At 36.3% G+C, this 24,422-nt stretch overlaps 1 protein-coding gene across 1 annotated transcript in view; it reads left to right on the top strand.

The window, feature by feature from the left end:
- Positions 1 to 24,422, top strand: part of DEPDC1B (DEP domain containing 1B) — a 53,459-nt gene that overhangs the window by 14,600 nt on the left and 14,437 nt on the right. The window contains 5 exon segments of the mRNA XM_033110626.1: positions 10,050 to 10,185; positions 13,504 to 13,631; positions 14,299 to 14,429; positions 16,338 to 16,385; positions 19,958 to 20,098. Of these exon segments, the coding sequence (XP_032966517.1) occupies positions 10,050 to 10,185; positions 13,504 to 13,631; positions 14,299 to 14,429; positions 16,338 to 16,385; positions 19,958 to 20,098 (584 nt within the window).

Genomic DNA, 24,422 nt, shown 5'->3' with positions numbered 1-24,422 from the left:
AAAAGGAGAAGGCAGCGAAGGTTAGTATATTGAGTAGGAATAAAGTCTGTGTTCTAGAATAGAGTTAATTGAATAGTAGTAATACGTAGGATAGACATTTGACTTTGTTTTACAGCTACGCAGTCTAAACTTTCCTGTTTTGTGAGAGTCCAGTTCGTATGAGCCTTGGTGGGAGGCAGGGCCCTGTCCCCACAAGGGAACTCTAGGTAGGAGAGACTCCCGCTTTTTGCCCCAGCAGTTAGGGTGCAGGCATGTATCCTACTCCTGGGGCATCCTATCCTTGGAAGTTGGTATTTTCCTACTGAGGTCTATGAATTTGAGTGAGGGATGCAAAGAGGGGAGGGGACCTCCAGAAAGGTCAACTCCTACATGCTTATGGGACTTTCTTCCTGAGGTGAAAACTAGCAGATGGAAACTACTTGGAAGAACACAGCCCCTACTGCTGCAGCTAGTCTCATGGTTATGACCGGGGCTCCTTTGCCTTCTCCACTCTCCATTGTAAACTTCCTCACACTCAGCTGTCACCTTGGTGGGTTTTGGGTGGCTGGTTTACCTGGTAGTGTGACCCAAAAGTTTATTTCTGAGACTTGGGACCCTTGACAACCATGCACTTCTCAGGCTGATATTTCTGCACATGCTCATTCACAGTTACAGTGGGACAAGGAAATACCAAGAGGTGCCAGTCATTCCTCCCTGCCCCCACGCAACCCGCCCTCTTCCTGCTGGTTTGGATCAATTACCCCTGCCATGTTAGTGATTCCTCTTCTGGACCTGCTCCCTGCCACGAGGAATCCAACGTGCCCTGCTATCTCACATGTCTCCTGACAAGAGTACTTCTCTTTTGAGGACAGGACCTCTAGTTGTGGGGATGAGTCACTGGGAGCGGTGGTAAGCAGGGAGACTCTTGTTTCCACCCCGTGTTCCTGGGCCATGTATTCATATGGATATGGGACACAGCGCCATGTAGAGTCCTGTAAGTCCAGGACTCTACAACATTGTCTTGATGACAGTAGGTTTTATAATAAATCTTGAAATCAGCTTTGTGTCCTCCAACTTTGTTCTTTTCCAAAATTGTTTTGGTGATTCCAGTTCTTTTGACTTTCCATAAAGATTTTAGAATCAACGTGTTTATAAAAATTTCTGTTGAGATTTTAAATGAAATTGTGTGGAATCTGTAGATCAGTTTGTGGAGATTTGACAAATTAACAAAATTGAGTCTTCCAAATCAAGAACATATGGTGTATCTCTCAGTTTATTTACGTTTTTAATCTCTCAGCAGTGTTTTGCACTTTAAGTATACAGACTCTGCACAAGTTTTGTTAGATTGGGATCTAAGTAGTTAGTTCATGGGTACTATTGTCAATGGTAGTAGTTTTCCCTATAAATCTTGCACATTTTTAAAACTTCATACGTAGCTTGTATATTTTGTTCTGATACAAATGGAATTTATTTCCTAAATCGTTATTGCTAATCTAATGTAGGAGTGCCTTTCAGATCAAGTCACATCTCTCCCCTCCTTAAAAATACTCATTTGATCCTTTACTCACAATGGAATATTCATTCGTACGTAATAAGGGGCAGTTTCTGAGCTAGGAGTTCAAAGGTCTCCTTAGTTTGGCAACTAATTTTTTTTTCAGCTTCATCTCTCATTCGCCTTCCCTCAAACACTGTATGTCCCCGATACATCTTAAAGCAGTATTGTGAAATGTAGTCATTAGCAGTTTTTCAACATTTAAGTGATACAGTACTATAGAGCACTACTGGGCTGGAAAAATATGGTGAATGGGTACAGAGTACAGAGAAACCCACCACGTTGCTACGGATTTGCCTAACCCAGGGTTTTCTGGGAAATGGCAGTCTCAGAGAGGTCAACTCCTACAATAATCACTACTAGGCTTTTTGTTTTTTTGTAGTATTAAGGCTTTAGGTTACATACTAAGGCAAAGAGGCAGGCTGGCAAAAGCTGCAGACGCTGTCAATTTCTGCTGATACTAAAGGAATACTTTTAGCATATATGATGGCAAGGAGTTTAAATCTTGGTGCCCTCTGTTGTTTATGAGACAAATTTATTAAGATTATAAACTATGTTTCCCTTGTGGTTTAGATACTCTAGAATATTTTTATTAATTGATTAGGTAATAAGTTCTAATTTATTTCAGGTAAATACATCAAAGGATAGTAGTTCTGGTATGGATTATTTTCTAATTTTTTTTTCTTACCGATATTTGGTAACGGGGCAATAGGAGACTTGAGTTGTTTTGTTGGATGACTAGCTGTGGCCATTTCCTTTTCTGGCCTCACTTTCTTCAGTGGTCAAATGTGGAGTTTATACTAGATTGTTTCTGAGGGTCTTTATAATTCTAGAATCTGTGATCATGTTAAGATTAAATTTATAATTTTTAAAGCAAAAACAAATGTATCCCACTAGAGGGAGCTCTGCTCTGTTTTAAATACTTGAACAATTTTTTTTGAAAAATATGTCTTTCAAAGGAGAGTGTATAAACTGTATCTGAATAATTTGTATAAGAGTGACAAAGCAAACACCCGTTTATCCACAATTTGCATCTTCTCCTCAGAGGTCATCAATATCCTGACTTCTGTCTTAATCATTCCCTTGCTTCTCTTTATTGTTTGAACACTTATGCTTGTATCCTTAAACAATATATTGATTTGTTTCTGAAATATTTTTTCTGTTTTGAATTTTATGTACAAGTAAAAGATATCAAAAAGTATGTATAATATTCTTCTCTGATTTGTTCTTTTATTTCTCATGATTTTTGAGATTTATCTATGTTGATACGTTTAATTATAGTTCATGGAATTTTCTCATCTATATTATATTTAATTATATCAAAATACTACAATCTATTTATCTGTTTTTCTTTTAGTGGCGATTTGGGTTGCTTTCAGTTTTTTTTGCTATTATAAACAATGCTGCCATAAACATTTATGGACATGTTTCCTTTTGCACCTGTAGAAGTTTCTTTAAGATACCCAGAGTTACCTACTAGTGGAATTAGATTAGAGGATATGTTCATGTTCAACTTTATTCGGTAATGCCAAACTGTTTTCCATAGTGGATATGCTAATTTTTATTCCAGTAGTAGAAAATATTTGATATTGACTGGCTTAAAATTTTGCCAATCTGGTAAGCGTAAAATAAAATGCTATCTCCTTGTGATGTTATTTTGAATTTCCTTGATTACTGATGAGATTAAGTATCTTTTTATATTTTTATTCATCATTCCTGATTCCACATCTGGAAATGCCTGGTTATGTCTCTGGCTTTGTTCTATAGGATTTTTTTCTTTATGAGTTCTTAGGAGTTTTAAAATATATATTCTGGATATTAATCCTTTGTCAGTTATATGGATTACAAAGCTCTCCCATTTTTTCACTTTATGGTGTCTTGATGAGCTGAAAAGTTTTAAATTTTAATGTAAGTGAATGTATCAGTCTTTTCCTTTATGCTGTGTGGTTTTCATATCTTGCTTAAAAAGAGTCACTTCATTACCCAAGGTGGGAGGGATGTTTTCGTATATTATGCTCTAAGTTTTGCCCATGATTTTCACTTATGGTGTGAATTTGGGATTGTTCTGTTTTTATTTTTATAGCTGAGAAACAATCTACCCCAAACTTTAATGGCTTAAAACATTTTATTTGGTCATGGTTTTTGTGTCAGGAATTTAGAAAGAGTTCATCTGGCAGTTTGCCCGTTACCCACAAGGCATCAGTTGGGCTACAAAATTCACTTCCAAGGTGGCTTCTTCTTTGCTCACAAACATGGTGCCTTTGTGCTTCTTGGTCCCTTTCTCTTTCTGCATGAGGTTTCATCCTCTATGGCATCTCCATGTGGGTTACGCTTGTGGCATGAAGGTCTTAGGCTAGTTGCTATCCTTACATTGTGCTGGCTTCCAAGAGGTTATGTCCCAAGGCTGGGCATCCCCAGAACAAGTATTTCCAATAGGCAAGGAGAAGAAGCTGCCAGCAGCTAAGATCTACCTGGAAATGGCAAATCATCGCTTCTGCCCTATTTGTCAAAGTTATCACAAGGTCCACTCATATTCAAAGGGGTAGGGAAATCTCCTGCTGATGGGGAGTGTCAAAGTCACGTTGTGGAAGAGCATATGGGATGGGAGGGAGGTTTTGTTGTGGCCATCCTTGGAAAACTCAGTTAGGCCACAACATTCATTTGCAAAGTGCATTCACTTCCTCCATCAACACTCCCCAAATCCATCCCATTTTGGCATCACATATAGCAATCACTGACCCATAGCCCTTCTAGAATGCAGTTGAACATCTCTCTCCCGTTCCTTGATTAGGGCACAGTTCTGTTTCTTGGGAGTGATTCTGTGTGGTTCCTGTGTCTGCCTCCTGGGCTCTTGCCTCTGCATTCTGAGTCATTCTTCCTTTTTCATAAGAAAGGGCCTATGTTTGCTATGGAGGGGCTTTCTCAGATACCTCCTGCTTATAGAAGCTTCAGAGTCTTGATTGTTCTTTTCATTTGAAACTGTTTCCTTTTTCGTCCAAGTGGATGGTGATTCTGCTAGTACTGTTGTCTTAAAATGGTGTGGCTTTTCTATGAATCTTATTGTGATTTAATCCATGAGGTAGAAGTCATGCTCACAAATCTCTTTGAGATAGGCACTTCTCTGCCTTGGGATGCTTATAAGTCTGCAATGGTACAACACCCTTAGGATTTTTAAACTGTTCATTTAAGAAGATGGTCTATAAGGTACTGCTTTAAATCTTTCTGAGATTATAGCAAAAGTCTTACTCTGAGACCATATTTTGCCAGAAACATCTTGAATTTGATATTTGCTATAAGGCCATTTTTACTTTGAGAACCTTTTGCTGGGAGAAATTGGGGAAGAGAAATAGTTTGACTTTTGAATTAAGCCATGGCTCCTTTATACTATTTCCTCTAAATTCTTAAAAACTGAACAGTTACTTCTTTAGTTTATCTCTATCCATACCTTGTTATCGAGGCTAAAAGAAACTAGTTGGTACTGTCAACATTCATGCTGGAAAACTCTGTAGCCGGGGCCACCTTTTGTACTTTCCATGTTACTGCAGGTGACAGTTTTAACTGACCTTTATGCCACTACATAACGTGGGTCTTTCTTCCAGCTTCCAATGACAACATCCTCTGTTAGGCCAGGCTCCACTAACAAGTCTCCCTGAGCCCCTTCAGGACTCGACTCACTGCCGATCCTGACGCCACAAATTTCTGTTTTGGTTGTCTGTTTTCATGTAACAAAGCTATGCCTGAAGTTAGTGGCTTGAAACTATTCTTGTAATTTTTCCATATTGTTTTTTTTGATTGGGAATTTGGAAGGGCTTAGCCAGGTATCAGCTGGGGCTGCTGAGGCTGAAGAATCTATCTCCATGATGACATCTTCATTCCCAAGTCTGGGGCTTCAGAGCTCATTGACCTCAATTTCTTTCCATGCAGAGTCTCACCTTTTAGGGACACTTCCTGTTGCTGAGGAGTCTCAGGGCATGCTGACCTCAGGGTAGTCGTTCTTCTTACATGATGGCTAGTTTCCAAGAGGGAGCTTCGCAAGAATGAGGAATATAGAAGAGTGAGAGTTCCAAGAGACAGAAAGAGCGTTCCAGGCCAGGGAAGGGCTAGTGCCCAGAACTGCCACACTGTCACTTCTGCCATCTTCTATTTATCAAAGCAATTAGAGAAGGCTTCATCCAGAATCAAGAGTGGAGAAATTCACTCCACCACTTGATACGGTGGTAGTGGCAAGATCACGTTGCAGGAGAGCCTGTGGGCAGGAGGTACTGTTGTAAAACCACTTTGGAAGTGCAGCCTGCTCAGGGATGCAATTTCCTTTTTCCCAAATGGATATCCAGTTGGCCAGAACTCTTTATTGAACAGTCTATACTTTCTCATTGATCTACAATGTCTGTTCTGTCATAAATCAGATTTCTAAATTGTATGTGTGTTTGTTTTGGATTGTCTCACTAGGCCCATGGGTTTTAACTGGGGGCCATTTTGTAGGGGACAATGTCTGGAGACACTTTTGGTTGTTACACTTAGAAGGGGGTGCTACTAGCATCTGGTGGATAGAGGCTCGGGATGCTGCTAAACATGCTGCAGTGCACAGGACGGCCCCCACAACCAACAGTTATCTGGCCCAAAATGTCAATAGTGCTGAGGTTGAGAAGCCATGTTCTGTGTCCTCAGTATTGTCTTATTAGCCTCGATAGCTGGCAAGTCACTTCACTTTGATTTTCTTCTTTAAGATGTTTTAATTATTTTTGGCCCCTTGCATTTCCATATAAATTTTGAATCGGTTTATCATGTTTCCTGAAAAACTCCTTCTATTTTGATTGGAATTTTATTGTAACTATATATCTTTATGAGGAAAATTGACATTTTATGATATTGAATCTCCTTATTCACCAACATGCTATATCTTTCTATCAATTTAGTTCTTTAATGTCTTTTAATAAAATTTTACAATTTTCTTATTAAAGGTCTTCCAAATCTTTTGTGTACAATTTGCTCCTTTGGCCAGTTCGTTGTGATTTTTAATAAGTTACTTTCCTCTTTTTGGGCCTTAATTCCCCAAAGTGAAAAATGTGACATTTGGACAAGACCATTCATAACAGGCTTTCAAGCCAGAAGTGACATTATTAAAATATAATTAAATTGAAAACTTTCAATGCACAAAATTAAACTAATCCACTCAAGGGAGCTCTTCTGCATTTCCTCTCCGGACAGGTTGCCAGACTGCTATGAAGATACCACATCTGCTATCGATAGCTGCAGATGTTAGGCAGACCTCATCTTCTCAGGGTGGAGCAAAAGTAGTTCTCTGGTGTCTATTCCATCACAGTTCTCCACATAAGAGATTCTGCTTTGGTCTTTGGAAGACCTTGAACAACATGGTTGTTGGGGTGCTGACCCCCATATAACTGAAAATCTGTGTATAACTTTTTGTTTTGTTTTGTTTTTTAGTTATCTCAATTCCTTTTCTCTCTCTGTCTTTTTATTTTTAAGGAGGGTGCAGCTCACCGTGGCTCATGTGGGGATCGAACTGGCAGCCTTGGTGTTATTAGCACCACTCTTCAACCAACTGAGCTAGCTAGCTACCCCTCTCTCTCTCTTTTTAACTGTATTAGTTTCAGGTGTACAAAACAACATCATGATTAGGCATTTACACCCCTCACAAAGTGATAACCCCAACAAGTCTACTATCCCTCTGACATCGTATATAGCTGTTATCCATTGACTATATTCCCTAGGTGTACTTTATATCCCGTGACTATATGTATATACTGGGGGTGCCAAAAAAAAGTACACATTTTAAGAGATGTTATCTATGTAATACTTTTTGAAGTTGAATTGAATTATGGTAGCAATGTGTAGTATGACGTTCGCTTAAAAGATGGCGTTAATCAAATGAATGCTAGCTTCATTCATTGTATTACAATTTTAATACAGTTTTTTCCTTTCTTAAAATGTATATACTTTTTTTTTTGGTTCCCTCTGTATATATATATATATCTAATTATAGTTGACATTCAATATTATTCTACTTCAACTTCAGGTGTGAAGCACAGTGGTAAGGCCTCTACAGTCTATGAAGTGATCCCCCTGATAAGTCCAGTGCTCATCTGGCACCCTACATGATTTTTACAACATTATTGATTATATCCCCCATAGTGTACTTCACAACCGGTGACTATTTTGTATCTCCACCCTGAACATGCCTGATCTCGTTCGTGTATAACTTTTGACCCCCCAAAACTTAACTACAGTCATATCTCAGTGACTGTGGGAGATTGGTTCTAGGACTCTGCATATACCAAAATCTGCTGATGCTCGAGTCCCTTATATAAAATGGTGTGGATAAATGTGCATCCAGCTGGCCTTCTGCATCCTCAGATGCATCCTCAGATCCAAAATAGTGTTTCAATTTATGGTTGGTTGAATCTGCAGATGCGAACCTAGGCACATGGAAGACCTACTGTATATTTATTGAAAATAAAATTGCATATAATCAGACCCATGCAGTTCAAGCTGATGTTGTTCAAAGGTCAATTGTACTTGTTTCTGGGTGTAGAAATACAAAAAACACGTTTTGAATGTAGGAGGAAAGTTATAGGTCATCCAATTTAATTCCTTCATTTGACAAATGAGTAGAACTATGATTTAGAAACCCTGTTACTTTCTAAAGGACACACAGATAGTTTGAACTTAGGTTCTGGTGTCTTCACACAATAGTTGAGGGAAAGGGGAGGGAGGAGTTAAGGAATAGGTATTAGTGGTGGGGTGGAAGGTAGGGGTTGTGTTTAATTTTTAAAAGACTTAGAAGTTGATGGTCTGTGGATTCTCTGGAATTATATTCAATATTATATATGAATGGGAGAGTGTGTGGAAGAGAGAGGAAGAGGGAGCGGAAGCGGGAGAGAGAGAGAGAGAGAGAGAGAGAGAGAGAGAGAGAGAGAGAGAGAGAGAGAGAGTGTGTGCTCACACATGCTATACTTTGGCTGGAAATAGGACTTCTCTTGTGATTATTAGCTTCTAAAAAACAAGATTGGATTTCTGTGAGCCAGCCTCTACTTACAAACTAGGATAACTTTCACTGGCTTTAGAGTTTCATTTAATTTATATTTTGGAATTATTTGGAAATAACTGCCTTGGTAACTTAATACCCAAAATTCAAGCTGTCTTTCAGTTTATTTATCTTTAACTTGATTTAATGATTTCCAGACCTCATTTTATTCTTACTGACTCAAAACTGACCTTTCAAATGAAGTGCAGTTATTGGATGTTCTTTTCAGAGAAGATGAAACTCAGCTTCTCTCCATCCTTTTACAAGTCTATTGTGACCGTTTTTGAAACGTTTCTCCATAGTACTCTTATTATTTGTGATTATCCTGATTCAACTTGATGAAACTTTCTTTGTAAACTAGACATTTTGAAATTCTTTATTTCTGCATTTGCCTTAGGAATAAGATCTTCTTAATTTGTTTGAATTATTTTTTCCTATATATCATGGACAAGATTTTCAACCTTTATTTTGGCTTAAATAAATAAAAAGTCAAAATAAAGAGTTGATTACCTACTGACTTCTGTGTCAACATTCAGAACTACAGTTTTGCATTGCTTTCTCAGTGCAGTGCATTGCAGTGTATTTTCTGTTAGCTTTTGAACAAGCTAACAGAAAAAGATCCTTTGAGAAAAAGATGTATTTGATTACCTTTCTGTTGTTCTTTATCAGGTATGGTCTAGACCAGTTTAAAGAGAGTTAGATTGTATTAAACTTCTATGTGTGAGTCTAGAAATGGTGTGTGTGTGTGTGTGTGTGTGTGTGTTATAATAAATTTGTGGCATTTCATGTGTGTGTGCACGCGTGCTGATACATAGGAGGGATAGGAGAAAGAGTATTTATTGAAAGGCAGAAGAAGGACATTGGACAGCTTTCTACCTCTTTTGAGATGGATTTCTAGACCAAAGCTTCAATCTCAACGTGAAGTGTTGGATATTCTAGGGAAGGAGCATTAATCTTTATTAGAAATAGTTATAAAAATGGGTATTAGGTCAAATAATTTTTGTGCTACCATAATATACTCTTCCTCAGCAAGTATTACTGAGGACTTATCTATCAATAATTTCTACTGGTATACTTACCATCTATGAATTTCAGCTGGAATTTGAGGCAGTAAGGATTTTGAGCTGGGTGAAAGGTAGCTTACCCAAGCATCCTATTAAGAACATATATAATCATGAAAGTCAAATGATAAGAGAACAAGTTTTATTTATTTAAAAATGTGTTACATGTTTGATTCCTGTTTTCGTTCATAAATGTTATTTGATGGGCATGATGAATGAATATTTTTAAAAAATCATATATTGTTGGGCACGATTTGCCATGATTTGCAATGATTTGATTAAGTATGAATTCATTTGTTATATGAAGTTTGCTATTATATAAATTCTTAAGGATACAAGAAGTGGGACTATTGTTAAAATATCTGTGTCTGCTACTGACTGTAATAATAGAGCTTTTCTTCTTGGTTTTTAGATTTCCTCCTTCTTCACCCTTGAAACCATATCCAAAGAGGCCCCCAAATCCAAAAGATGTTATTAAATTTCCAGAATGGAATGAGCCCCCACCAGGCACTTCACAGGAGAACATCCCGGTGAGGCCGGTTGTGATGGTAAGTGCCATTACTGAAAGACTGAGGGCTAGCAGCAGAGAGAAGTAAGCAGCAGTCTGTGAACCACCAGGCTTAGTCCACTTTTTTCTATGGGTTCCTTATGAACAACGGTCTGAAAGTACTTTAAAATAATATCTTATCTGTCAATAGGTAAGAGACCAGTAATGAAAAATTGCCTTTTGTATTATGTTATTCTTGCCTATTGACATTTTGACTGTTTTCATATGTTCAGACCAAACAATTTTCTGTTAAAACTCCCTTATAATCTCCTTTTCCTTTCTGTTCTATAATCTGCTCTTTTCCTTCTTTGTCTCCTCCTCTTGAACTTTGTTATAATTATTACCAGTTGAGAATGAAAATATTGGGGAATGGAGTATTGTAGAATGAACCCTGCCACAAAGTATGAACAAAGATAGGTTCTGCTAATCCTGGAAAACCTAAGCTCTCTATAGAGTGAACTCCTTTTTGGGGGGCATACATATCCCTTAAATTATCCCCAGTAGAAGACTACCAAGATTGAAATAATACTAAATAATAAAATACAGAGAAAAGCTTTCATAGGACAGCTTTTAAGAATTGTGTTAACACCAATGTTTTAAGTTAATCTAGTCTTCTAGGACGAGATATCCAACTCATACTTTTGTTTGCAAAGATTTGATGTAAACATTTTTAGGCAACATAATTAGAAGAATTTTTTTTTTTTTTTAAATCTGAGGAGGTTGTATTATATCTTAGTTTGGAAAGAATAGTTAAGCAACTTGGGCTTTATTAAAGACAATTCAAGAAAAAGAGTGACTCTGGTGATGGAAATGGGGAATCCATAAAGGCTTGCAGATTTGTCAGAGACAGTGATGAATTTGGTTTTAAATATGTTTGATGATAAGTTGGGTTGCATTAAATGGAAATGTCTAGTAGGTAGATGGAGATAATGGCTCTGGAATGTAACAGGAGAGGTCATATTTGGAAGTCATTCATTTATTCACTCAACAGAGATTTATTGAATGTCTACTGTGTGCCATGCATTGTGCTAGGCTCTACAGTTAGAGTGAAATGTGATACAGTTTTTGGTCTAAAAGAGCTTATAGTCTAGTGAAGCATATAATACAAAAATAGATTATTAGAAAGCAAAGTGGATCTCCTCTGAAAGAATGAGCACAAAAGTTATTTGAAAGACTATTCAATTCATTACCAATGAGGAGTACTTAATTAAGGTCTAGTTGATAGTTCCTTGCCTAGAGAAAATTAAAATATAAGTTCTGTGAGAGAAGGTACATTTTTTTTGCACATTCGTATTTAAACACTTAATATGACTCCATTAACAGGGTGGTTTACTCAGTAGATATTTTTTTTATTATAAGGTAACCCAGTGTTGTTTATACAAAAGAGATAAAATGCCATATTAAGTTAATGTGTATTTATGTCATCAATATAATAACTTCCCTTTTCTGTTCTACTTGGTTCTGAGAAGTAATACTCCCGGTATTACCTCTAGGAAAACCAACTGCTCATTGGCACATGTTAATGCACCAGTGACAATGACTCCTGTTTTCTATTTTCAGTTTCAATTTTTTTAGGAATGAAGAAGTGGTATACTAGTGTCTTGACTCATCAACCATTTTCCCACAAAGTGTATCATTTTCCTGCTCATCTGTATCCACATTTCTTTTGATAGCTATTTTCTTGCTTTTTTTCATACTTCCTCTTGAAATGAAGTGGTAGAGGTTTGAACACTCACGCCCCCCTTGTAATTCCACTAAAGCCTAGACTGCTGCTTCTTGCAGATTGTCCAGAGAAAGAATGGCAGAGCAGGATCTGTTTCCCCAGTTTGGCCTTGATATAGCTTCTAGAATGATGAAGTTGATGGTCAGGAAAGAAGCAGTTAACCTTTCATAGAGAACCTAAGCTCATCATTCATTTCTTCCTTCTTACTTTCCCTCTTTCTGTCCCTGCCTCCACTTTGCTTGTAGGTTTTTGTTTTTGTTTTGTCCTATTTTCTCTCTTGCCTAGCCATTATATCAAATAAAATGAAATACATAAAATAAAACTATTTCTTGTGTTTGCTGAGGGGACAATAAAAGTGAAAAGTTAAGAGTGTGGGCCCAGGAACCAGATTACTGGGTTTGAATCTGGGCTCCTCCATTTATTTACCAGCTATTTGAGCTTGTTTCTTTGTTTCACTCACTGTGGTTTTGTCTCAGTTTTCTTTTCAGTGGAACTGGGATGGTAATACTCTGGGGTAGGGTTGTCATGAGAATCAAGTGAGTTCCTATCTATAAAGTGTTTAGAATGGTGCCTGGCACACGGGTACTTAATAACTTAACTGCTATTTCTATTATTAATGTTTATATATATTTATAATATATATTTTTATATTTAATTCTATTAAATATAATTCTGTATTTAATAGAATTGTTTACAGGCAGAGACAAAAGATAAAAAAATTACCCATAATATCATCCGTAGAGAATTAATATTGCATGTTTTTCACACCCAGATGAGATCATGCTGAGCTCTTTTGTAGCCTGTGTTCTTCACGTAGAACAATGTTATGCCCATTTTTCATGTTATTAAACATTCAATATCATTTTTAATATCTGCATCATGCCTATTATAAATGTAACATATTTATTTATCAGAAGTGGATTTGCTAGGCAAATGCAACAACCTATATATGCCTGCCTTCAGAAACGAACACCTAATTTAGATACTTTAAAATATTCACAAATCCATGTGACCTTTGACTTTCTTTTGTAATTCAATAATTCTCCAAAAACAAAACCAAAAACCAAATCAAAACACAACTTTCCACCTCCTTTTTTCCAAATTAGTAAGTTTTCTACGACACTTTTGCAAAAAACTACTACAGAAACTCTTCATAAATGATTTTTTATGTTTTGCCTCTACAAGTTCAAAGTTTGTCTCTGTGATTACCAAAAAGGAAGTTTTAAGACTTATTTATGTCTAGTAGCCTAAATGTGAGAAAGGAGATACTAAGAATGTTGAACTGGTAAAGCTGTGTGACTTTGAGCAAATTATTTAACCTCTCTGAGCTTTAGTTTTTCTCCTTGCCATCTCCAGCTGTCCTTTAGGAGTTCTTGTTTTACCTGCTTTCTGCAGATGTCTACGATCTGGGGGCTGCTATCCAACATTGTACTTATTTGATCTTTGCTTACCAAAAGGTAGAGAATTCTTGAGTATAATATAATTTTATCTTAATCATTCAGTGGAGATAGTGTGTGAATTTGCATAGATTTTTCATAAAACAATACCATTATGTATTGAAATATTCACCGTCTCTCTTCCTACCCCCTACCTTAGAATTCTGAGATGTGGTTCAAGCGTCACAGTATCGCTATTGGAGAGGTGCCGGCTTGTCGTCTAGTCTCCCGCAGACAGCTGACAGAGGCCAACGTAGAAGAGATATGGAAGTCTATGACGTTATCATAGTATGTGCATTTGATTTGATGAGACCTTTTAGTGTTTTGTTTTTCTAATTTGCTTCTCCACTATTCTCTGCATATTTAATTTTCTGAAATGATGTATAAAAATCTCAACTTTGCATTGTTTGTAGCTATGCTGCTTATCAAATATAATTTAACTGAATTCTGGGTATTTTCTATTGTCATTTATATAATAGATAAGAATTGAAATTTTAAAGTTCTTAAACTTTCTAGTACCATTGAAATCTTAAGCTTAATGAAACACATAATGGGAAAATATGGTCTTTTAGATATTTGATGTACTATAGGTAAATAAAGTCAAGGGTGTTGTACCAAGTTTTGTTTTTTTCCCACAAGATGTACTAGTAGCAGTTTCTCATCATTGGGTAAAACTATTTTTTGTTTTTATAATATCTTTACTATAATATCATTTTCTTGGCATTCAAGGTGTTAAATGTCATTAAATTAGTGAAGCAGTATGTTAATGGCAAAAGGATATCTTCCAAGTTTGTTCTGTCATACTCAATTTTTAGTCTTTTTGTCCCACAGAGCTTGGGGGAAATGCATGAAAACAACACATTTTAAGGGTTGATCTTTTATAGTGTCAGGTTCTGGGTAAATAATGATTTTTTTGGAAGTAACTAATTGATTTAATTATGATTTCTCTCTTTAGTTTACAGAAAAGCCTTGGACTAGATTCTTTAGAAGAAGTTCTAGACGTTAAACTTGTCAACTCCAAGTTCATCATCCATAATGTATATAGTGTGAGCAAGCAGGGAGTTGTTATCCTTGATGACAAGTCAAGTAAGTGTATAAAAACCACTTTGTTTCCCGTTGACCTAGTATTTTGCCTACATAGGTCTGTTGCCTTCTATTTGACCATTCTCTAAACCCAAATAAATCTACCCCCTCATTACATATAGCCTTTTCTTCCTTCCTAATACCTTATAACTAATTGTTTGGGTTAAAGAAATGTCCTAGAAAGTGGCTATTCAGAAATGAAAACCTCAGCAAAATCCGTCCAGAGGCTAATTCAGTGTTAGCCACGGGGCATCAAGTAGTTCTGTATTATCCCCGGAAAATCCCTGAGAAGTGAGTAGTTTTAAGACCTGAGCGCTTGAGCCAGTTTTTAGGTGGGTCCTTGGGTCTGATGGATTTTAGGTTCTCATTGACCTTTTTATTTTGGTGTCTCTGTGTCAGATTTTCTGGGGAACTCTTGGTTTATGTCATTTTTTCCTTTTTTATAAAGGTAGCTCTTTAAATGTTGAAAGTATTTGAATTTTTTATACCTTTCCTTCCAAGCCAGTTTACAAATCAGAAAGAAAAGATGTTTAGCATCCACCTATCCTGGTTTTTGATTTGCAAAAATATGGTCATGGTACCAGTAGTGGCCCAGAATCCCCAAACTGATTTTATAACTTCCTTCCCTGGATAAGGGATGGACTAGAATCAAATGGGCTCTTTGATTGGTTCTTCCTTTGCTTCAAACCCTTGATCCTGGGAATTAGCTGGAGCTAGAATGACCTTTGGATGTGGGAAGGTGGTAGAGTACTTCTGCGTTTTTATAATTTATTATTAGATTTAGGGCGGGAAGCTCCTGGGCAGCAGACAGAGCTGTACCAGAAGGAGCCTGCACACTGTTGAGAGGCGAAGAGGTTTCTCAGGGCCATGTTTCCTGACAGAAGCACAATGTATTTTTGAAACCTGAAATGCTTCCCCTTTTATAGCCCTTGTATCAGGAATGGAGGACATCAGGAAACGGAAATAGATCTGTGACTTCATGAGTTGTCTGGTTAATATCAACATATAAAATTAAGTTATACAGAATGAGAGTGGAATACATCTTTGAAATACATCTAAAATCCTTCCACTTTCTTTGAGCACAGCAAACATTAATACTTTTAGCTACCAGTTAGCCAGCTATCTTTCGTCTTAAGTGAATTCTTCAGAAAGAAAAGAGCACTTCACAAAACTCAAGATTCATTAGGTCTAACAATTCAACCAGCATCTTTGCAATTTTACTGGAAGTGGAGAAGGTGAAGAAGTGGAAGCATGAGTGCTGGCCCTTTTCATCAGATATCTGTGGCAGGGCCCGGAAGAAAGCAGAAACCCTACCAAATGTCTCAGTTAGAATTTTCTGTACTAATGTTAACAATTATTATTTTCAGACTGTCCTAATACGAACAGCTTATATTAATATGCCAGTAGAACTTTGTTGCCTTAAAACATTTTGAAAATTGAAACATGTAAAATGATACTTAAATTGGGAATTGGTCATACAGAATTTACTTTTTTTTTTTTTTTTAGGTGCTTGATGAATTGGTTTCACAAATGTATTTGATGACCAATAGTTTCGCTTTTTCTGTTTTTTTCTTTGCCTTCTATAAGTCCTAGGATAATTTATTGTTTGTTAGTTTATTTCTTTGTGACAAACTATCAAATTTCTTTTTTTCACTAAAGATTTAAAAAGTGTACCTCATACTTAAAGAATTTTGCAGGCATCATTTATAGAAGCATATGTTATAACACTGTTGCCAAGGAAAAATTTCCATCTTTTAAATGTTCTGATACATAAATAGGTGATTTGTGATTAGCAGATATGTTTCATATTACTTGGGCAAGTACTACTTTCTTATGATACTACCAATGTGTATAATTCTTTGAGTTATATGCAACTGAATAAAATATCTCTTTATTTTTATTATTTTGCAGAAGAACTTCCTCATTGGGTACTGTCAGCAATGAAGTGTTTGGCAAATTGTAAGTACTAATAATTGGCCAGTTTTATGAAATTAATAGAAATTAGTGTCCTGAATTAGAAAGCATTTTTGCTCAATGGCATGCATATTGATTTGACACATGTGAGACTGGCAATAGATGTTTTGGGATTGCTGTACTTTTAGTGATAAATTTGTGACTTAGTGAAAGGGCTGAGTTACAGAATGTTTTAAAAGGAATTTTATGCTTCTATTTTCTAGTAGATATAATCACACTGTAAATAAAGTCCACACGACTTCTTCTGACTGTTTCATCACAGGAAAAGAAAAATTAGTAATATTGTTAACAGTTCATAGGTTTTTTTTCCTAAAACCTGTATTTTTATTTCTAAAACATGTATTCTTAAGTCCTATGTTTCCATCATCAGCTTGCTCAGCAGAGCCTGTCTGCTATTGGATTTTTAAAGAGCAACAATTTAAGTGAGAGAGAAATGTTTTAGGAGACTAATCTAACTGGTATGCAGGGCGGTTTGGAAGGAGAAGAACCTGCATGCAGAGAAACAAGAAAGACTGTTTCAGTAATTTGGATGTAAGATGAAGGAACCTGGACCAGGGTGGTCCCTCTGAGGTTTTTCATAGGCTTATGAAATCCATTTGATAGGCATTTGATATCCTTCATTGGATGTCATAGGCACTGTAAAGGAATGTGTTATTAAAGCATCTCACTTAACACGACCATTTTCTGGGGGTTTTCAGAAGGCTTGACCCAAAGAAGGGATTCCAATTATTAATGGCTTAACCCCAGCAAGTGATTTCAATTAGAAATCTCTGAATTATTTATTTGACAAAATTAGTTTTTTAAAATTATACAATGAAACTGAAATAACTATTCAACTAACTGTGGGTAATCTCAGTGGTAATATGAAATGATTATATATATCATTCTGAATATGAATAGTAATATTGGTTTGTGTGAAGCCCAAATTTCTCTGTGTTTAACTATTAAAATTTTCATTGGTTTTTGATTAATCTTTTGGAACTTCTGAGATGTACATCATTTGAAATCAATTAAATGGAAATTATATCTTTGGCTAGAGCTGGCAATGATGAGATAGAGGTATAAATGGGAAGTTAAATTACCCGTTTCTGAATTCCTCGCCAACCAAGGATTTGGAAGTGGACCCGCTGGGAATGAACAGAGGAAGCCAGTATAACAAATCTAGGCTATAATATGTTGTAAAGTCTCTACTAAGGTGTGGTTATGATGTTGAATTTTCAGTGTTGATCAAAATGTGGTGAAGAGTATAGTTCTCCCTCAAACAAGCTGTCTGCACAAAGCCCCAAACTTCTGCAGAAAGGTTAGAATAACTGGAATTACTCATCAGTGGAGAGGAAAGCTGGGAGGAACTACTTAGTAATGTTCTCCACATGTATGAGGTGGTGTTTATTAGGTAGAATTTCTTGGGGACAGGAACACGTTGCACATGGAGCAAGTGCAGTTCTGTATGGCTGGCTGGCATATCTATAAAGATGCTTGTTTATGTATCCAAGAAAGAAAAGGGGGGCCAAAGGGCAAGGTCAGCTTTCTGAATAGTATTACAAAATTAATAATGTTTCCAAATTCTCATTGCCCCTGCCCCAAATTTGCTTTGATTCTGTCAGTCGTGACTTGTTCCTTATCCTTATTTTCATTACAGTAGTCTAATCGGGAGCAGAAAGGACAGGCTGATTATATGATATTTTGAAAGCCTCATGCCTGCTTTTCTATAAATCCGCTGCTCCCTTCTTTCCTTTAAGTCCATCTGCATTTATTGTAGACCATGTGCATATAGGCCTGGGTACTTCGATGTTAGCCAGCCTCATGGTTGGCCATAGAATGAAAGTCAGATGCTAAAGAAACACAAAACCAAGTTGACTGTGTTTTTTTTCTTCTTTGTGCATGTAGTTTGCAAAAATTCAATAAAAAATGGACACAATTCTTTTCCAAAATATGTCAGGAGTAACATTTATAAAAAACTGTATTAAAAAAATATTCTGAAGTTCAAGATGATTATGAAATAAAAGATCTTAGAAATATGGCCTCCTGTTACAGGGCTCACTATGCACTGGCGTTTTTAGAGAAAAGTTTATTTATTTATTTATTTTTCATATTTTTAATAAGAATGATGAAATGTTCACAAAGGGGTACAACAAATAAGTAATTCAAGGCAATGTGTATTGCTTGCTGACATATATCAAACTAATTATAGTATTTCAATTGACTAAGCTTGCAGTATTTCAGAGGAGAAAGCAAGCAAAAATGGTGGCTATGTTTGTTGCTAGGTTAATATGGTACCACACATAGAGATCTTTGAAAATTTTCATTATTTGAGTCAATCAAATTTATTTTTTAAGAAGTATACAGAATATTAAAAGGTTAAGAAGAGTTTTTAAAGGGACTAACAAGAAGCCATATTCACAATGTCCCAGTGGCCTTGAAATGTGAAGGCCCAGAATGCTTCGTTGTCTTTTTCAGTTTGATCCTTTCTTTTCAGTTATGGCGAGTCTGTAGGAAGAATTTCCTTTCAGTTTTTACTGGCTTCATTTTTCGTTCTCCTGAGGGTAGAGATCTATTTGGGTACAATTTGGTCTTGTGTTCTGCTGGCCCAGAACTGGCCAGGGCAGTTGCATTCCTTTCTTCCATGCTGTGTTGGAAATAGAGAAGGCTGGCTACACTTCCTCATGGGACTGCTTGCCATTTCCCCCCAGGCACCTTCCTCTCTCCACTTGGTGGTGTGAATCTCTGGTCTCTGTATGGATTGTTGGGGGCATTTGCTGCCGACTCTATGGAGAACTAAGGGCTTCTTGTTCCTCGTTGGTTCCAGATACAAGCAAATCTTTGCCTCACTGCTGGCATAAGATTGTTCCAGGCTTCTTAAAGTTACTCCAACTTTGCAATATGACTGATTGATAAACTGTAAAAAAAACTGCCTTTTGATTTTGGTTGGGGATCAATTAGAGCGTTTCATTATCAGAATGAATTATAAGGCACAATATAAAAATCTCCTTTTCAGACTATCTTTAAGAAAAAGTATAAATTCTTCTTAGTCTGAAATAGTTTAGTTAGAGGTAGAAATTGATTATTTCACTCTAGTCCGACTCTAGAACTTTATAATATAGCAATGATGAAATAATGGAAAGCTTAAAGTGGCTTTTTATGTTGTCCATTACACGTGAGCTAATTGTTATCATGGGGTACAACAAAGACCAGGAGAATCAAGAATTAAGACCAGGAGAATCAACTGTATCAAGACCAGGAGAATACTGAATATTTCAAAGAAAATTATCTTTGTTCACGTTTGCTAAAAATGCCTTTCAGAAAGACATGAAAGAGTGAGTTCCTTTTAAAATGGAAGTAAGCCAGTGATTTTTTCTCATTGTTTTCTAATAGGTTTCAACTTAGACATAAAGCATATTTGTGTAAACAAAATGTGTGTCAATTTATTTAATATCAGTTTTCCCCACGAAAACGTTTCTGTTTTGAATATCTATCTACACCACACGTATGCGCAAACACTAACACTTAGAGGTGGTTGCCCTTTAATGTGTCTCTTTTTATCTCTCTTTTTTAAACAGGGCCTAATTGTTCGGATTTAAAGCAACCTATGTACTTAGGATTTGAGAAAGATGTCTTTAAAACTATAGCAGATTACTATGGTCACTTGAAAGAGCCTCTGCTTACATTTCATCTTTTTGATGCCTTTGTCAGTGTATTAGGTAAGTTGGATATAACCTCATTATTGATGTGAATCATTTCATTTTCGCTATCTGGAGACTTCCGTTAGCCAAACTTCCATAGTGTTCTTGAGATAAAAACTGATGGAGTGCTTGCCTGGTTGGTGCTCTGCTCTGTGAAGGAGGAAAAGAACATAGTTAAGCTCTATGATGAAACTCAAAGCAAGGACCAATAGTTTTGATTTCTTAAGAAATTAATATGTTATATGTCATTTTTGCACAAAAACATGACTTTATTGGTGGGTAAAAATGTAAATTTGACATTTACTGTTCATGAATAAATCTTCTACTCTGGATACGACTTCATGAACAGTCAAGTATGGGAGATGTATTTTCATTTAGAAATCTAATTTCTTTTTATAGAAGTAAAAGGTTTTTTATTTATTTATTTATTTTTAGGACTAATTATTATTTGTGATATGTAAAAAATATAGTCTCTTTATCATTCTCTAAAACTTGTTATTCCTCACATAGATTTATACTTCAGAATTTATACTGTCAAAGAAACATGGTAAAAAGGAAAAACATCAATATTATTGTTATAGGTCTTCCTGATATTGTTCATTCTCAGAAATCAGATTTTCTGCTTTGTGTTGTGCTTGTTCAATGAATATTATTGTTTTCTTGTCAAAAGATTTGCTTTAATGTCCAAATCATTGTGTGGGTATCATACTCTGGTATGTAAATTTGTAGGAATTATGCGTACTCCTGTATTTGAGTATTGTGGGGGTTAACAATCTTCCCCTTTTCTTCCCTTTCTTCTTTCAATCTTACTTTACTCTTGGACAGTATAGATGCTGCCATAGTAGCCTAACAAAATAGAGTATCAACAATATGTGAACAATGTACCTGATATCATAGCATAATACTTTAAATGTTAAGATAGTGTAAGTTTTCTGATAATAAAAACCAAAATACAGCAATTATAAATCATGTACATAAGAGTGAGTTTGTTTTCAGAGAGACTGATATGGGAACAGATGAAGGGATTAGGCCTATTCCTGGGTAATGAGGCCACTGGGTCTTCTTGGTATTTTGTTTTCAACCAAAGAAAACTAGAGGCTTGTGTACTTGTGAACGTCATTCCTGACGATGAATTCTTGCTGTTGTTTCATATGTGCATGGGACTGATTGAGTAGATTCTCATTATAGCTACTTACTGCCATTATGCTACTGGTAAAACAAGAGTTTTGAAGCCTGGGTTAAGAATCACTTCTTAGATTTTCTTCTCATTTTCATTTTCATAATTGTTCTATTATAAAATTTGATTTGGAAACAGAAGAACTTGGAACTTTTAAAAATGAATTCTAATTTGAATCATTTGTATTTATGATGTCACTGGTCTATTCTACCACAATTGTTCATTTTGAACTCAGCTAGGAATTAGAGCTGATTATTTACAAATTGCCGTCAGAGTTGCCCACACTATATCATCTATAAAGGGTTTAGGGTGGAGAAAGATGGATAGAATGGAGAATTTATCGCACTTAGGTATCAGCAAAAATAGACTAATATGTGTAGATGATTACAGTATATGAACCTTCCCTGATCCAGTCCTTCTCAAGTGAATATATGTGAGACAACCTGCATTGAAAACCATATCCTTATGTAGTGAAAGGCGAGTCTTCTAGATTATGGAAGACCATAATTTGTTATATGATTAACAAAGATTATCTAATATACGAATAAAAAAGATTATCTAATATACACGCAATCCTGTTAGAGCCTGTGGGAGAAGATGTCATATCTAGAAATTACATATCAACAAAGCAGATACGTACTTTGAATCTCAGTAGGGTTAACTCATTCCACTAACCTTTTGACTTAACTTTGGAATAGGATACCATTAGGTAAAAATATTTAAAATAGATAATCAGTCTATTTTGTGCAGTAGCTAAAAATTCTACAGCATTCTCAATGGAAATGAATTTCACTTTCAGTAATGAAAATTTTTTTTGAGGTCTATTCTTTTGCTTCTAGCATGAAATAATGCTGGCTTGATGCAAAACTGTGACCCTAAAAGCAATTAGCCATTATTGGTATATGACACAGGACATCTAAGAGTTCTTAAAACAAAAAAATGGAAAGAAAAAGAAAAAAGAAATTTTTGGAGGTGTAAGACTTATTTTTACTTACAATTAAAAAAAATGATTTAAATGTACTCAGCCGTCTGACCTGACATAACTGCCCGTAGTGATTAATCATCATTTCCAAAATGGCAGTTCCTTGTGTTAAGATCAGAGTTCATCTGAGTCCTGAATGGGGTTAATGAGAGAGTATAGCATACCTGACTCACACTACAACCCCTCCCCCCCCCCCCCCCCCCGAATCCTTGTAGCTTGCAATCATTTGGGATATTGAGAAGGGGAAGGCAGATAGGAAGCACAGTATGGGAACAGGGAAGAGTGTTTTGGAAAACTGGGTGATTTGTGAGTTGTATAATTTGTTTTTTTTCTATCCCACACCCCTTTTGAGGATTCACTTTTTTTTTTTAATTAGTTCCAGGTGTACAAAACAATGTAATAGACATTTATACCCTTCACAAAGTGATAACGCCCCTCGCTCAACCTACTACCCCTCTGACATCGGATATAGCTGTTATAATTCTACTGGCTATATTCCCTATGCTGTACTCCATATCCTGTGAATATATGTGTATAGATTTATAGTTGACATGCATTATTATTCAACTTCAGCCTCAGGTGTATACCCTGCAGTGGTCAGGCATCTACACCGTCCATGAAGTGGTCTCCCTAATAAGACAAGTGTCCATCGGATCCCCTACAGAATCTTTACAACATTATTGATTATATTCCCCAAACTGTCTTTAGTATCCCCATAGCAATCTAGTGGTTACCAATTTCTGCTTTCTAATCCCCTCACCTTGTAAGATCTGAAACCATGAAACTCCTAGAAGAAAATATAGGAAGTAAATTTGCAGATATTACCCTCAGTAATATTTTTACTGATAGATCCCCTCAGGCAAGGGAAGTAAGAGAAAAAATAAACAAAATAAACATGGGATTACATCAAACTAAAAAGTTTTTACATCAGCAAAGGTTGTATAATATTTTATTATACATGAGAGTCCACACTGAGTCTGAGAGTCCACACTGGTGATCTGTGGCCCATATCTAGCTCATAAATACATTTGGTTTGACCTGTGTGTTTTGAAAAGAAATTTAATTAATTGTCAAACTCTAAGAAACAGGAAATTCGTATAATAATTTATAATTTTGGCTTGTTCAGAAAAATGGGAAAATTTGGTAATTCTGTGCTTGCAATGTAAGTGGCACAAACTGCTGCAGCTTGTAGTGAGTGTCTCTACTAGGAGCAAGGGTTTTGGAGACATGAACTCCAATGTCCTAAGTCTCCAGTGCTCCCCATTGCTTCTCAGACTCTGAAGCAAAGGTCACTTGACCCCCTTTGCTCATTTATTCCATCTGTCTGCTTCGATAGGCAGTTGAGCTTGCGACTCCTAGTTTGTTTGCTAGTGGGCTGGAAGACTGAGATAGTAACTTTGCTGTTCGCTTCCTCCTAAATGTCGAGTTTAGAAAATGCCATTGAAATTCACTAGACTGATTGGACACTGAATCGTCTTAGTAGGTTGAGATCTCATTCTGTGTTTTTTAACCTAGAAGTATCCATAAGGTTAGGTTTTCTATTCTTTGGTGCTTTTGTCTAGTGACTTTTAGGAGATCCTCTGGAGATGTGCACTAGCTTTGCCTTTTTACCGCTCTGCCCAGATGTTCCTCGTGTTTGTTACCTTAGGGTCCGTATCCCATGATAATTCTTAAGGGAAAACAATTCTTTTTTTCAGAGAGTGCCCAGTGGGTGCGCTTGACCAGGCAGAGGGGGCTTGCCCATGTTAGTCCAAAGTTCTGGCTGTGGTGCCCTCTGCTCTCAGGGCCCAGGGCTTGCTGATGGCTGGAGCTTTGGAAGATGCAGATGGGCCACAGTAAGGATGTTGAATCACCTCCAAATATAATGTTACTGTTATGTCAAAATTATTGGAGTAGAATGGTTTTAGGTACTCCTTAAAGTGGAAATTTAGGGAAATGCCTAGGTATTCCCTATCTATAACTAAATACGTAAACTATTGGGTTGGTGCAAAAATAACTGGTTTCAAAGGTTAAAAATAATTGCAAAAACCACAATTACTTTTGCACCAACCTAATAAGTATACCAGTAATCACTAGGATAATTAACAAAACTTTTGGGAAAAAATTTAAGACCTTTCCCATACAACTCAGCCGGATACATTCCAGCTGGGTTAGAGAATTGTAAAAAATGCAAATCGAAAATA

Source organism: Rhinolophus ferrumequinum, chromosome 7 (assembly GCF_004115265.2).
Source record: "Rhinolophus ferrumequinum isolate MPI-CBG mRhiFer1 chromosome 7, mRhiFer1_v1.p, whole genome shotgun sequence".
NCBI lineage: Eukaryota > Metazoa > Chordata > Mammalia > Chiroptera > Rhinolophidae > Rhinolophus > Rhinolophus ferrumequinum.
Note: the sequence above shows the minus strand (reverse complement) of the source record. Positions and strands in the feature narration are given on the sequence as shown.